The sequence below is a fragment of the Tiliqua scincoides genome, chromosome 4 (assembly GCF_035046505.1).
Source record: "Tiliqua scincoides isolate rTilSci1 chromosome 4, rTilSci1.hap2, whole genome shotgun sequence".
Lineage (NCBI taxonomy): Eukaryota > Metazoa > Chordata > Lepidosauria > Squamata > Scincidae > Tiliqua > Tiliqua scincoides.
In genome coordinates this window covers 185,027,034-185,041,628 of record NC_089824.1, presented here as the reverse complement: position 1 = coordinate 185,041,628, position 14,595 = coordinate 185,027,034, and the positions used below count along the sequence as shown (strand labels likewise).

The 14,595-nt window shown below is 44.0% G+C and overlaps 1 protein-coding gene across 1 annotated transcript in view; it reads left to right on the top strand.

The window, feature by feature from the left end:
- The window catches only part of PTPN22 (protein tyrosine phosphatase non-receptor type 22), a 45,956-nt gene extending 38,789 nt beyond the window's left edge, over nt 1-7,167 (top strand). Inside the window, exons 19-21 of the mRNA XM_066625249.1 lie at nt 1,858-1,888; nt 2,480-2,557; nt 7,002-7,167. Of these exons, the coding sequence (XP_066481346.1) occupies nt 1,858-1,888; nt 2,480-2,557; nt 7,002-7,066 (174 nt within the window). The 3' untranslated portion in view covers nt 7,067-7,167. The remainder of the gene's footprint in view (nt 1-1,857; nt 1,889-2,479; nt 2,558-7,001) is intronic.
- Nucleotides 7,168-14,595: the final 7,428 nt, after the last annotated feature.

Here is a 14,595-nt window from a genome sequence, read left to right as displayed (position 1 = left end):
ACGGCATTTGGGCCTCTTCAGCCTAGAAAAGAGACGCCTGAGGGGGGACATGATTGAGACATACAAAATTATGCAGGGGATGGACAGAGTGGATAGGGAGATGCTCTTTACACTCTCACATAATACCAGAACCAGGGGACATCCACTAAAATTGAGTGTTGGGCTGGTTAGGACAGACAAAAGAAAATATTTCTTTACTCAGTGTGTGGTCGGTCTGTGGAACTCCTTGCCACAGGATGTGGTGATGGCGTCTAGCCTGGACGCCTTTAAAAGGGGATTGGACAAGTTTCTGGAGGAAAAATCCATTACGGGGACAAGCCATGATGTGTATGCGCAACCTCCTGATTTTAGAAATGGGCTATGTCAGAATGCCAGATGCAAGGGAGGGCACCAGGATGAGGTCTCTTGTTATCTGGTGTGCTCCCTGGGGCATTTGGTGGGCCGCTGTGAGATACAGGAAGCTGGACTAGATGGGCCTATGGCCTGATCCAGTGGGGCTGTTCTTATGTTCTTATGTTCTTAACTTTTTTAGAAAGACCAAGGATGTTAATCTTGGATCAGTTTCGAGATTTGCTGAAGCTACAGACTGCTTTTGATAGACCTTTCGAATGCCAGGGCAATGTGGCTGATGGGACAGCTGAAAGTACAAGGAGAAGCCAGTTTCCCTTTCCTTTGGATCTGGAGATCTCACTTAGCTGAGGTTCCCTTCCTGCCCCTGCAGTCCTGCTGCTCTGGGAAGTGAACAGAATGCTCACTTTGCCCACAACTTCCAGAGTAAACAATTCCCCAACTCTGTCTTGAAAACAGTAAGGAGCTAGCGAGACAAACCCAAATGTTCCCCAGTCACTTCTCATGGGGGAGAGGGAGAGATTTGTCATTTTACTATCTTCTGTTGAGAAAAGGGATAATGATCCAGGCCATAGGCAGCAGTCCTGCACAATTAAAAATAATCACAATAATCAAAAACTTACTTAGGCTGCAATCCTAACCACACTTTCCTGAGAGTAAGCCGCATTAAATAGATTAGGACTTACTTCTGAGTAAACCTGGTTAGGATTGTGTACTTAGTATAAGCTTAGTGTACTGAGGGCCACTCAGTACAAGCTCTGAGGGCCACTCAGTACACCCCTGCCCAAAGAGCAAGGTCATCTACTCACTAACTCCAACAGTCTCTGTAACAGCTCGGATCACATCTTGTCACAAACAGAAAGCAAAATGCTTTCAGAGCAATAGTCATGCATGCTGATTTAGCATTCCTGATCATCATAAACCCCTCTGCCTGAAAATTGCTGAAATGTGAATATGATAATGATGCCAAATGTACATATTCCTAAATGAGTGCCAAAACGCTGGCTGGATGCAGAATGTTTCTGGAAGGGGCAGAGGAGTTCTGCAATTGCTTGCTTTGCCATATATGGCGACATGATCATTGATCAAATATTCAAAGATTTTGTTGTCCATGGGTACTAATATTTTTATTTACCAGCACAATAACTGGGTGCGTTATGAAGCCTTTCCATGCCTGCTATGTCTAATAAATTATACTGACTGACCACCCTTCAACGGGCATCATTCTGCAAATACCCCTTTGACATGATGGTGGCCAGTTTGGCCAGTTGACGGGTGGCCAATTTGGCTTGCCATGGGTTCTGCTTTGTATATGTGTGTGTCATACAACATACTCTTCAAGTCATGAACTACCGTACAAAGTACAGTACTTTTTGGACAGTGTGGTGCAAGCATAAATGCTGCCTGCATAACTGCTCATTGTAATTCATTTTTCAGTTATCTTTTCTAAATGATTAAACAGTGCTTTCTTAATGTCAATAAAAGGACACTCTGATTTTTTCCCCCCAGAGTTTGAAAATTTTACGAAGTGTGAAAAACAGTAAGTATCTTAAAGATCTAGCCTGTTGGCAGCTTATATGTGGTATACAGATGTGGTTTAGTGTTGTAGCCTGGGTCTGTGAGATGCCAAGGAAACATAACCCATAATCATTCTGTTGGGAGCAAAGGGCACTTCGTCATTTACTGGATGAATAAAAACACATTGTGCTACTCCATTATCTTTCACTGGGCATCTCAAAGGGCTTCAGAAACAGGACTTAATTAAAAATCTACATTTCTCCGTGGAGGCTGAATTGTGAACAGAAAACGAAAATTTTTAGCATGAAATCTCCTCTGGCTTCCTATTCCATTCCTTTATATAGGAGCTAGCCAAGCTTTCACCACATTTCTGAAATGGTGCTGTGTAAGGGCTGGGCTACACATTACATTTCACCAATCCTGCCAACAGCAGGATTGCACTCATGGTGGCAATGGGTCTTGCAAAAAATCAAAAAGGCTGAAAAGCCCTGCCATGGATACTCTTCCCAAAACTAAGCAATCCCCTTAACAGCAGTCATCACATGGCATGCAGCTTATATACTTAGACTAGTGAATGATTTCAGTTGCTAAGGGTTTTCCCTGAATTTTATAGGTATATGTGGTCCATCTTCACTAGTAAAACCCTCAGAGCCTGACCAGTCAAATCACTCCAGCTCCGTACAGAGGTTTGGTATGTATTTTTCTTAAACGTTATTCTGTTCACTTGTATGAATATTTACTGAGCTGTAGTTCTAGCCACAGAATCCTTAAAAACATGTATTTTGGGTCTTTTTTTGGCCATGGAATAAGAACATAAGAACAGCCCCACTGGATCGGGCCATAGGCCATCTAGTCCAGCTTCCTATATCTCACAGCTGCACCACCAAATGCCCCAGGGAGCACACCTGATAATAAGAGACCTGCATTCTGGTGCCCTCCCTTGCATCTGACATAGTCCATTTCTAAAATCAGGAGGTTACACATACACATCATGGCTTGTAACCCTTAATGGATTTTCCCTCCAGAAACTTGTCCAATCCCCTTTTAAAGGCATCCAGGCCAGAAGCCGTCACCACATCCTGCGGCAAGGAGTTCCACAGACCGACCACACGCTGAGTAAAGAAATATTTTCTTTTGTCTGTCCTAACTGTCCCAACACTCAATTTTAGTGGATGTCCCCTGGTTCTGGTGTTATGTGAGAGTGTAAAGAGCATCTCTATTCACTTTATCCTTCCCATGCATAATTTTGTATGTCTCAGTCATGTCCCCCCTCAGGCATCTCTTTTCTAGGCTGAAGAGGCCCAAATGCCTTTCCTCATAAGGAAGGTGCCCCAGCCCAGCAATCATCTTAGTTGCCCTCTTTTGCACCTTTTCCATTTCCACTTCCACGATATCCTTTTTGAGATGTGGCGACCAGAACTGGACACAATACTCCACGTGTGGCCTTACCATCAATTTGTACAACGGTATTATAATATTAGCCGTTTTGTTCTCAATACCTTTTCTAATGATCTCAAGCATAGAATTGGCCTTCTCTACTGCCGCCGCACATTGGGTCGACACTTTCATCGACCTGTCCACCACCACCCCAAGATCTCTCTCCTGATCTGTCACAGACAGCTCAGAACCCATTAGCCTATATGTGAAGTTTTGATTCTTTGCCCCAATGACTTTACACTTACTTACATTGAAACGCATCTGCCATTTTGCTGCCCATTCTGCCAGATCCTTCTGGAGCTCCTCACAATCACTTCTGGTCTTCACCACTCGGAAAAATTTGGTGTCGTCTGCAAACTTTGCTACCTCACTGCTCACCCCTGTCTCCAGGTCATTTATGAAGAGGTTGAAGAGCACTGGTCCCAGGACAGATCCTTGGGGCACACCGCTTTTCACCTCTCTGCATTGTGAAAATTGCCCATTGACACCCACTCTCTGTTTCCTGGTCTTCAACCAGGTCTCAATCCAGGAAAGGACCTGTCCTCTAATTCCCTGACTGTGGAGTTTTTTCTGTAGCCTTTGGTGAGGGACCGTGTCGAACACCTTCTGAAAGTCCAGATATATAATGTCCACGGTTTCTCCTGCATCCACATGCCTGTTGACCTTTTCAAAGAATTCTAAAAGGTTTGTGAGGCAAGACTTACCCTTACAGAAGCCATGCTGATTCTCCCTCAGCAAGGCTTGTTCATCTATGTGTTTTGAGATTCTATCTTTGATGAGGCATTCCACCATCTTACCCAATATAGATGTTAGGCTGACCGGCCTATAGTTTCCCGGGTCCCCCCTCTTTCCCTTTTTAAAGATAGGAGTGACACTTGCTATCCTCCAATCTTCTGACACCGTGGCCATTTTGAGGGACAAGTTGCATATTTCAGTCAAGAGATCAGCAACTTCATTCTTCAATTACTTAGTAACTCTTGGGTGGATGCCATCAGGGCCCGGTGACTTATTGATCTTTAATTTATCAGTGAGGTCTGAAACATCCCTTTTAACCTCTCTGACTTAATTCCTTGGTCAGGAGGGGCCGTTCGGGCAGCAGTGTCTGCCCGAGATCTTCTGCCGTGAAGACAGATTCAAAGAACTCATTCAATTTCTCTGCCATCTCTAAGTCTCCTTTTATCTCCCCTTTCCCTCCCTCACCATCCAGAGGGCCAGCAGCTTCTCTGGTGGGTTTCCTGCTTCTAACATATTTGAAGAAGCTTTTATTATTCCCCTTAATGCTGCTGGCCATGTGTTCCTCATAGTCTCTCTTGGCCTCCCGTATCACCTTCTTACATTTCTTTTGCCACAGTTTATGTGCCTTTTTATTCTCCTCATTAGGGCAAGACTTCCATTTACGAAAGGAAGCTTCCTTGCCCTTTACGGCCTCTCTAACTTGGCTGGTTAGCCATGCAGGCACCCTCCTGGACTTAGTTGTGCCCTTCTTCCTTTGTGGTATACACTTCCGCTGGGGTTCTATTACTGTTGATTTGAGCAACCTCCATGCTCTATGTAGAGACTGGACTCTTTTTACCTTCCCTTTCAACCTCCTTCTAACCAGCCTCCTCATTTGAGGGAAGTTCGCTTGTTGGAACTCAAGGGTTTTTGTGAGAGATTTGCCCAGTATTCTTCCCCCTACGTGCACGTCGAAACAGATCGCAGCATGATCACTGTTCCCCAATGGCTCAGTAACATTGACATCTCTAACCAGGTCCTGAGTACTGCACAATATTAAATCCAGAGTCACCTGTCCTCTGGTGGGCTCCATGACTAGCTGCTCTAAGGCACAGTCATTTAGTATGTCAAGAAATCTGGTCTCCTTATCGTGACCAGAACACAAATTGACCCAGTCAATATGAGGATAATTGAAGTCCCCCATGATTACAACCCTGTCCCTGTCACGTCCCTGATCTGTTTCCTCATTTCAAGGTCCCCATCCGATTTCTGGTCTGGAGGACGATAGTACACTCCCAGTATTGCGTCACTCCTCAGGCCTGGTAATTTAACCCATAGAGATTCTATGGAGTCGGACCCACCTTCAATCTCTACTTTGCTGGATTCTATCCCTTCCTTAACATAAATGGCCACCCCACCTCCAACACGCCCCTCCCTGTCCCTCCTGTAGAGTTTATAGCCCGAGATTGCGGTATCCCACTGATTCTCCGCATTCCACCAGGTTTCCGTTATGTCCACCATGTCAATGTTTTTCCTTGTCACCAGACATTCCAGTTCTCCCATCTTTGCTCTTTGGGCATTTGCATAAAAGCATTTGTACATGCTTTGACAATTTGAATATTGTTGAAAATCAGACTGCTTGTCAAGCGTCAGAAAAAAAATGGAGACCCCAATTATGGAGTTTCTAATAATAAAAAACACCTGTACAATCTCCTGTTGGGGTGTCTGATCCTATGCCGACAATAGATTTCCCACCCTGGAATGGACAGTAATACCTGCACTGTGAGGCAAAGCCTCAGTCTTTACTGCGAGTGTAGTACATTGTGCTCCAATGAGGTTAGTACTGAAGACAGCAATGCAGGACGGAAATCAGCTGAGGTCTCTGCTGAGGCGGAAAGATGCATTACATGATTATTTACTTACACACACACTATACCCCATTTTGGCAATTTCTTGGGAAGAAGTGAACAGATAAGTAAAAATGTTTACTTAAAATGCTGTTCCCTCCTCAAAACCCATTCAAAATATTAGGACAGTGCTTCAGATTTTGGCCACATGGTGTCATGAAGCTAGTCCTGCTTTTACCCTCAATTGGTTTTGGGATATTGTTATATAGTCATAGCTGATTGGTTCTGTAGCACTGTGCAGGACTAGTCCAGCAATGAAGCAAGCTGATGTAGTTTTGCATCAGTGGCAGATGACAGGTGGTGAAGAGAAAGTGGATTTTGGGTGCCCTTCACCCTGACTCTGCTGCTGCCTCCTGCCATTCATGGATATGAGCCACATTGATCACTCATTAAAAAGGAACATAAATTACCATCCACTTCTTTCATTCTTCATTGCATGGTTTTCGCAAACCAGGAAATGGTTTTATGTGAAGGAACTACATGAACAAAGAACAACAATTTGTGAATGGTGGAAAAGTGAAATACAGTAGATACAATGGAAGTGTCCCCCCCCCCCCCCGGAAACATTGAGAACTCCCCTTTTACCCCCAAAGTTTTCATTGGTGAATATTTGGCATAACCTTAAAAATATCCCAATTGCCATACAAGATGCCACATCAGTAAGTGTCAGTAGTTGTCTCTCTGGGCACCAGTCCATTACTGACATACATACTGTTGCATTCTGTTGTTCTTGCTTTGCAAAGATTAAAAGAACTATTGACGTAAGTCTCAAATTAGGTAAATAAATGATGCTTGATGGTGTCTGGTATTCTACATTTATTACTACATGCTTTAAAATGCTTACTTTGCAGAAGTAAGTGCTTTCAAACAAGGCTGCTCCAAAGGAAGTGGTTTGGGAATGTAATACATTATGTATGTTTATGCTTCCTCAGACTCACTTGACATTAGTTATGATTAGTGTGTATACATAAGAATGATAATCAAGCTAATAAGCGATTTAATATTACTCATGTTCTTTCACATACTAAATTCATAAAACTGTATGAGTAATGTATAATATCTTGGTTTGTATCCCAGGTTTTGCAAGTAGATTTTCAAAACCCAGAGGTCCAAGAGATCCACCACCAACCTGGAACATTTAGTAGAAATTTCTACATGCCCTTGGTCACTGGCGCTGTACACCTGCCATGGTCTTCTGCCTTTGTCAACATCCTTCACAACAGGATTATCAAGATAAACAAAAAGATAGCATATAGGTCCTATGTAGACTGAACACAATGCAACCTTATCAACCTAACTGACTTGGATGGCATCCAGAGTAAATGAAAATCAAGTATTGCCCAGTTCCTGCTCCCACTTTCATTGCAGCAGTAGACTGGCTGTTCAGCCAAGTGTGTTGTATTCTAGAAAGAGAAGTGTTGTGGCTCAAGTGTCCGACCTTTTAACTTGTAGGTGTTGCCTCCAGCCCAAGATATATGGAGGAAAGCTATGGTGAGGTATCTCAATAATTAATGTACAGTAATCTTATTTAAGCTGAGAGACACTGTTATTTATTACTTTCATATGTTCTGGTATTATGAGTGACATTCATATGAAGATTTCAAGTCCTAGTGCTCTCCTCCTAGTGTCCTTGTGCTTTTTGAAATATACCCTAAGCTGCAATGTACCTTTTGTAGGCCATAACATGAACACTGCAGACACCAGACAATGGCTGATAGACTTGCAAGCACTTTGGCTTTATTGGCATACTGTGGTTTTCAGTGTGTAACAACTAAGAGCTTGGCATCCTCAGGTGTTCTACCCATAATGATAAGTAGCAAGCAAATTTGGTTACCTCATTTTTAAACATAAGTAATTTTCCATAAAACAGCAATAATGTTCAAAATGTGCTACGCAAACTGCGTAAGGCACATTATGCAAGAGGGGCCTGTGAGAGATTGTATTTATATTGAGAAAGTGCACTTAGATGGCCAACCACCCCCCCCCCCCAGAGTTGGCAGTTAATGTTTGTATCATTTGTATTTCTGTGAAATTAAAGAGCTGCACGTCTCATATTTATCTCAAATATGCCGAACACCACCATTGGCACTATACAAAAACATTATACAGTACTAAGTTTTAATGGCATACTTAGTGTTTTCAACAGCTACTTCCCAGTTCAAATACTCAGAACACTGACAGATAAGGGACTAGTTTCTACTTCAATTTTTCTTTTAAGTCAGCCATGTAGGTCAAGGACTCATTTGAATTACAAACAAAAATGAGTAAGGAATGCAAATGTGGGAGGGGGTATATGTGAAAATCTTTAGGCAGGTTATTTAATTTGGGGTATATCTGCATGGTTCTTTTACTATAGGATTTAATATGTATCTATGTAACACAAAGAGTGCTTGCTATCATTGTAAGGTTTTCATCTATTCCAGTCACATTCACAATGAAACGAGCTGCATTGGCAAGGAGGAGAGGAATGCTTTCCATATCTCCTACAGTCTGTCAGACAAGAAAATGACACTCCAACTGTTTACAGGCACACTCCTATTGTATTTATCACTCTGATAACTTTTTTTGCTGTAAAGTGAGAATGATCCGGTATAGAAATAGTTACTGCTATGGACAAAAGTCTCCCTCTGCTCACAGTTGCATGTGAACGTGAATGCACATAGGTTTCCTCAGGTGCAAGTACATGCCACTAGGGAGTATCTGTGAACACTTCAGACCTGTGAGCAAGACTCAGTAGATGAGCCTCTCCTATCTGATCAGTAGTCTCACCCCTGACAGGGTATGAAGATGATATAATTGTCCCATCCCCATCAATTCTGGAGTATTAACATACACCTCCCAGTGACATGAGATCATGCTACAGGGAAGAAGCGCCAAACTCTCTAACGGTGTGAAGGTGACCAACAATTCTATGCAAATATGAGCCTTGCAAACTATATCTAGTTGGGTTTGAGCACATGGTATGCTTGAAGGTGACTAGGGAATAGGGTACAGGAAGGTAAACACGGAAGATTCTGCATTCTTGTTCTCCTCCTACTGCCAAAAAAAGACCTCCTCACTTTACGTGTGAATGGGGTGGTTATCTGAATTGCTAACCATGTCACCTTTACTTTGGCACTCACAGCCTCAGATAATCCAAGAGGTGTAAGAAATTAAACTACATATTCAGTAAGGGACAGCTATTTAACGTGGGCAGGGCAGAGTGGCAGAGGAAACAGACATGGGGCTCCTCACTGCTCAAGATAAGCTAAGTCTGCAAATGCAGGGGTGAAAGACTCATGGATCTGCACCCATCCTGCACCATGGATGAATTCTTGCAGCTCTAAGAACATTCTTGCAGATCCAGTGATTCAGGGCCCAATCCCAAACAGTGTGCGCTGGCTTACTGCCGGCACATACTGTCGCAAATGTGCCATAAAGTACGTTTGTGAGCCTTTAGTGCTGGTGAAGTGCCAGAGCTAGGAACATAGGTGCTCCACAGTTGCCTGAACTGCCTGGCGGCGGAGAGGTAGGAGGTATGGGGGGAGGCGGGGAGGAGGCATGCAGGGGGGAGGGGGAGGGAGCGGGACGAGGTGGAACTGTTGGAGCTCAGCTCCACTGGATCCTGAGCTCCATGTCCAGCTGCGTGGTTTTGATTCTACAGCAGCCCAAGGGCTGTCACAGACTCAAGTAGCCCCATTGTGGGGCTACTTAACTTCCTGTGACGCTGCTCTGTTGCGCACAGGATGCCATGGCAGCCATTTTGGTGCTGCAGCATTCCCAGCGCAACCAGCAGTTTAGGATTGGACCGTCATCCATCCAATATATTTAAACACCACTTTTAAACTAAGAGTTTTCAAAGTGTTTTACAAGAGAAAAGTATGAGACCGTTTCCTGTCTCAAATAACTCATATTCTAAAGGAGACCCCGGAAAACAACAGAGGAAGGGACAAAAAATGGCTTCCAGGGTCAAGTACTGCAAAGGTGCCTCATTTAGGTCTGGATGGAAGAAATGTGCCTCTGGAGTGATTAGAATGTTAGATTTGGGTTAGGAAGACCCAGGTTCAAATCTAGGCTGAGGCATGATGTTTATTGAATGACCTTGGGCCAGTCATCAGCTCTCAGCCTAATCTCTATCTCAGGATTGTTGTGAGAATAAAAGGAGAGAAGCACAAAGCCAGGTACACCAGCCTGAGCTCCTTGGAAGAAGGGTGGTTAATGAATTAAAAATAAATTCTCCTGTCTGAAAGAGAAAGCATGGAGGTCAGGGAGGTGAAGCACTCCTCTTGCCAGCAGTTCCTACTCTTCTCTTTCATTCTCCAAACACAAACACACACTGACCCAAGTAGGGTTTCAAAGAGCAGCAGAGAATAGAAGAGGGTGAGGCAAGGAGAGCACACTGTGGCAGCAGTGAAAGATGCATAAATAGCAATAGATGAATGGATGGAAAGTGTAAAATCTTATTATATACCTTGTCCTACCCCCATGCTGTCCATTTTGTGGACCTCCCTTCTCAGAATTCCTGTGGCACCCACAAGCTTGGAGACCCCTGTATTTAGATATACCAAGTGATTTATTTTTCTCCTTCAGAAAACAGCACAAGATTTCAGTTTATCACCCCTCCTAGGCACCACCTCATCTAATGGATGGGCTGCCCTTATGTGCTGCATGTTAGTGTTTTCTTTTTGCTTACTCAATGTCTCTTTCATTTTGAGAAAGCAATGGAAACCCCCCCCCCATACACACACACACTCCCAGCAATAATCAAGGTGTAATTTATGCTCTATCTATGTAAAGAACTTTTCATTTAGGTGAACACTAATAAGAATCATGGCATTCAAATACCCAGAAAAAGAGCTTGCCAACTGTTTCAGCATCCTCCTTACAACTTAAGTTGTACAACTTAAGTACAACTTAAGTACAAATCTTGATTTTTGTAATTACTCAGCTCACAGATATGTTGCATTTTTAATTTTGCCATGAACCATTTAATTAAACATGCTTAGCTGAGATGAATTTTAAAATAAAACCTGGAGTTAGGTGCTGATTTGGGAATAATCAAACAGATTTTTCTTTTTTCCTGTATGCATGGTTATGCAAGATTGCTCAGGCTTGTGTTTTGAATCTTTTCTGCTAATCAGAGCTCAATAAAAGATGGTGCAATTTCCTGTGGGTGTCTAGAAGTAGTCTCTATGTACCAGTATGTCTCATTTATTTGAATCATGATCTATGTACTAGAAGACATTTCTCTACAGTTCCCTCTTATTTTGTTAAAAGAATTATATCTCATATTTTCCTTTTGTTGGAAAATATGTGGGCATCCACCTTGGGTAAATGAAACCATAAATAGCAACAATTGAACTACTTGTGAGGGCAAGGCTATACAGAACAAGAGAGTCTTTAGCTGGTGCCAAACTTATGACAGGAGTGGCACTGCCCTTTCCATCTGGAGGCAGTTTTGCAGCTTGGATGACAACATAGAGAAGGCTTGCTTTTGTGCTGCTGCCAGCCATAGTTCTGCTGGGACTTGCAGAAGGATCCTTCCAGCTGACTTTGAGGTAGGCAGTTTCTAGTAGAGGAAAGTGGTCCTTAGAACTTTATAGGTTAACTCCATCACTTCTGAGTAGATATATACTGGATGACCCTATAATTTGGCTTAAATAATGCAAATGCCTCATGCTGCATAATACTTAATGAAACAGGCTTGGAAAGAAGCAGGGTCTCACAGTCATTGAATCATATCTGACAGACTCATCCTTTTACTCTGTCTGCACTCCAGTCAACAAACTAGCTGTTTTGTGAAATAAAGAACCATAGAATTCCTTTTACTAACGATTAACAGAAATATTGGAGTGACCTAGTTTATCAGCCTGAATGCTGCTGTTGTCCTTTAGTAAATACAGGAAATCTGTTCCGTTCAAAAGCTTTCTGGAGCCATCTGAGAAACACCAGAGCTTTGCACTGCTTTAAGCTGGCAGAGCAAATATCTACCATGAAAAGGAGCGATTGCTGCTTAGGGAAAGCTACAGCCCCAAGTTGAACACTGACAGCTCGAGGATGAAGGGATTGAACTGCAGCACTTGCAGAGATAACTAGGGCAGAACTTAAAATACACACCAAGAGCACTACTGGAAGAAACACAGATTCCAAACATCTGCTACCAGGCATATACCACACTAATTGGGGGGGGGGAACCATTTATCCTTGCAACAAATAACACTTTCAAAACCCACTGGACCAATTTATATTTGACATGAGCAGGAAGTAAAGGAAGTCTGTCAGTAATTACAGACAACACAAGCAACAGCAGCCCTAATTATTTGCAAAACTGTTTCTACCCTGTGGCCAAAAGCTTACGCCTTGTGTTTTACACACCTCTTTCTGGTATTCTTGCTATACCTTTGTGTACAAAGGTGGGGCTGTGAAATAGCTTTTAAAAATGTATATATTTTTACAGGGAACTATTTCTCCCTGTCAAAACACTCTTACCAAGTATAGTACCAGTGCCCTCACAATCGCCCTCACGCCGAGAGCAGTTGCATCAGGCCAATGCGGGCTCCAACAAATCTCCACAGGGCCAGAGGCTCATTGGAGACTGGGGGCTCCCTGAGGGCCGCACTGAGAAACCTCGAGGGCTGCAAGTGGCCCCAGGGCCGGGGTTTGGGCACCCTTGCTCTACAGAGACAAAATTCTAAAGAGCAGATTCCCCCTTCCCTTTAGAACAGTCTAGTATGAAAAAGGGCACAATCCTAACCAACTTTCCAGCACTGGCATAGCTGTGCCACTGGGGCATTTGTTGCATCCTGCAGTTGAGGGGCAGTCATGAAGGCCTCCTCAAGGTAGGGCAATGTTTGTTCCCTTACCTCAGAGTTGCATTGCCCTTATGTTAGTGCTGGAAAACTGGTTAGGAATGCAGCCAAAGTTGGTGTAGAGAGGCAGGCTTGGCCTAGGGGGCTTTTATTTGGGTTCAAATTTGTCCTCAGTGTTCTCTCCTTCCCACCAAAGAATTATGTTCAAATTTGAATTGCTTCCCTCCAGGGAGCTCTGAGTGCCAGACACATTATTTCCTCAACCCCTTTTGTATCCTCACAAAAACACTGGTTAAACTGTGAGAAGTAACTGGCCTACAGATCTGGCTACATTTGAAGGGTTCAACATTAATATTTTCTGAATAGACAAAAAAACAGGTAAATATTCTTAAACTATACTTAAACACTGACACTGACCACAACCTGGTGTGTAGCAGAGTGAAACTGCAAACAAAGCGACTGTACCACACGAAAAAGGAAGGAAGACCTCGCATTGATACCAGCAAGACCCGGGATCAGAGAAAAGTGGAGGAATTTGCATGAGCGCTTGAGGAATCTCTTCCAGGCCCAGCCGATGCAAACGCATCCAACAGATGGGAACATTTCAAGAATGCCGTTTACAACAACGCCTTGTCCATATTTGGCAAGAGGACCAACAAGACGGCAGACTGGTTTGAAGCCCACTCTGAGGAGTTGACACCAGTCATTGAGGAAAAGAGGAGAGCTCAAGCAGCATACAAGGCCTGTCCCAGTGAGCGCAACCTGCAGGTCCTCCGAGCTGCTCGCAGCAAAGTCCAGCAGACTGCCAGGAGATGTGCTAACGACTACTGGCTCCAGCTCTGCTCCCAGATACAGATAGCAGCTGACACAGGCAACATCAAGGGGATGTATGACGGTATCAAGCAGGCCCTAGGTCCAACACAGAAGAAAATTGCCCCTCTGAAGTCTGCCACAGGCGAGGTCATCCAGGATCGGGTGCAGCAGATGGAACGCTGGGTGCAGCACTACTCTGAGCTATATTCCAGAGAAAATGTAGTCATCGAAGAAGCGCTGAACAACATTGAGTGCCTGCCTGTGCTGGAGGAGCTTGACAGTGAACCAACCCTAGAAAAACTTCACGTGGCCCTGGACTCCCTTGCCTTTGGCAAGGCACCTGGAAAAGACAGCATCCCTGCTGAAGTCCTAAAGTGCTGCAAAGAGATCATAGTCACTGAACTGCATGAAATCCTCTGTCTCTGCTGGAGAGAAGGTGGAGTACCTCAAGACATGAGGGATGCAAACATCATCATGCTGTACAAGAACGAAGGCTACAGGGGTGACTGCAACAACTACCGTGGCATCTCTCTCCTTAGCATTGTAGGAAAGTTGTTTGCCCGAGTTGCACTAAAGAGGCTCCAGGAACTTGCAGAGAGCGTTTATCCAGAATCACAGTGCGGATTCCGAGCCAACAGGTCCACCACTGACATGGTATTCTCCCTTAGACAACTGCAGGAGAAATGCAGGGAACGACAGCCACTCTTTATAGCCTTCATAGATCTCACGAAGGCTTTCGACCTGGTCAACAGGGACGGCCTCTTCAAGATTCTCCCCAGGATCGAATGTCCACCCAGGCTCCTCAGCATCATCAGATCCTTCCACAAGGACATGAAGGGCACTGTTGTCTTCGATGGCTCCACATAAAACCCCTTTGACATCCGAAGTGGCGTGAAGCAGGGCTGTGTTCTTGCACCAACATTGTTTGGCATTTTCTTCGCTGTTCTGCTGAAGCATGCCTTTGGAACTGCAACAGAAGGCATCTATCTCCAGACCAGATCAGACGGAAAGCTCTTCAACCTCTCCAGACTGAGAGCAAAGTCCAAAGTCCAGCTGAAATGTCTGTGTGA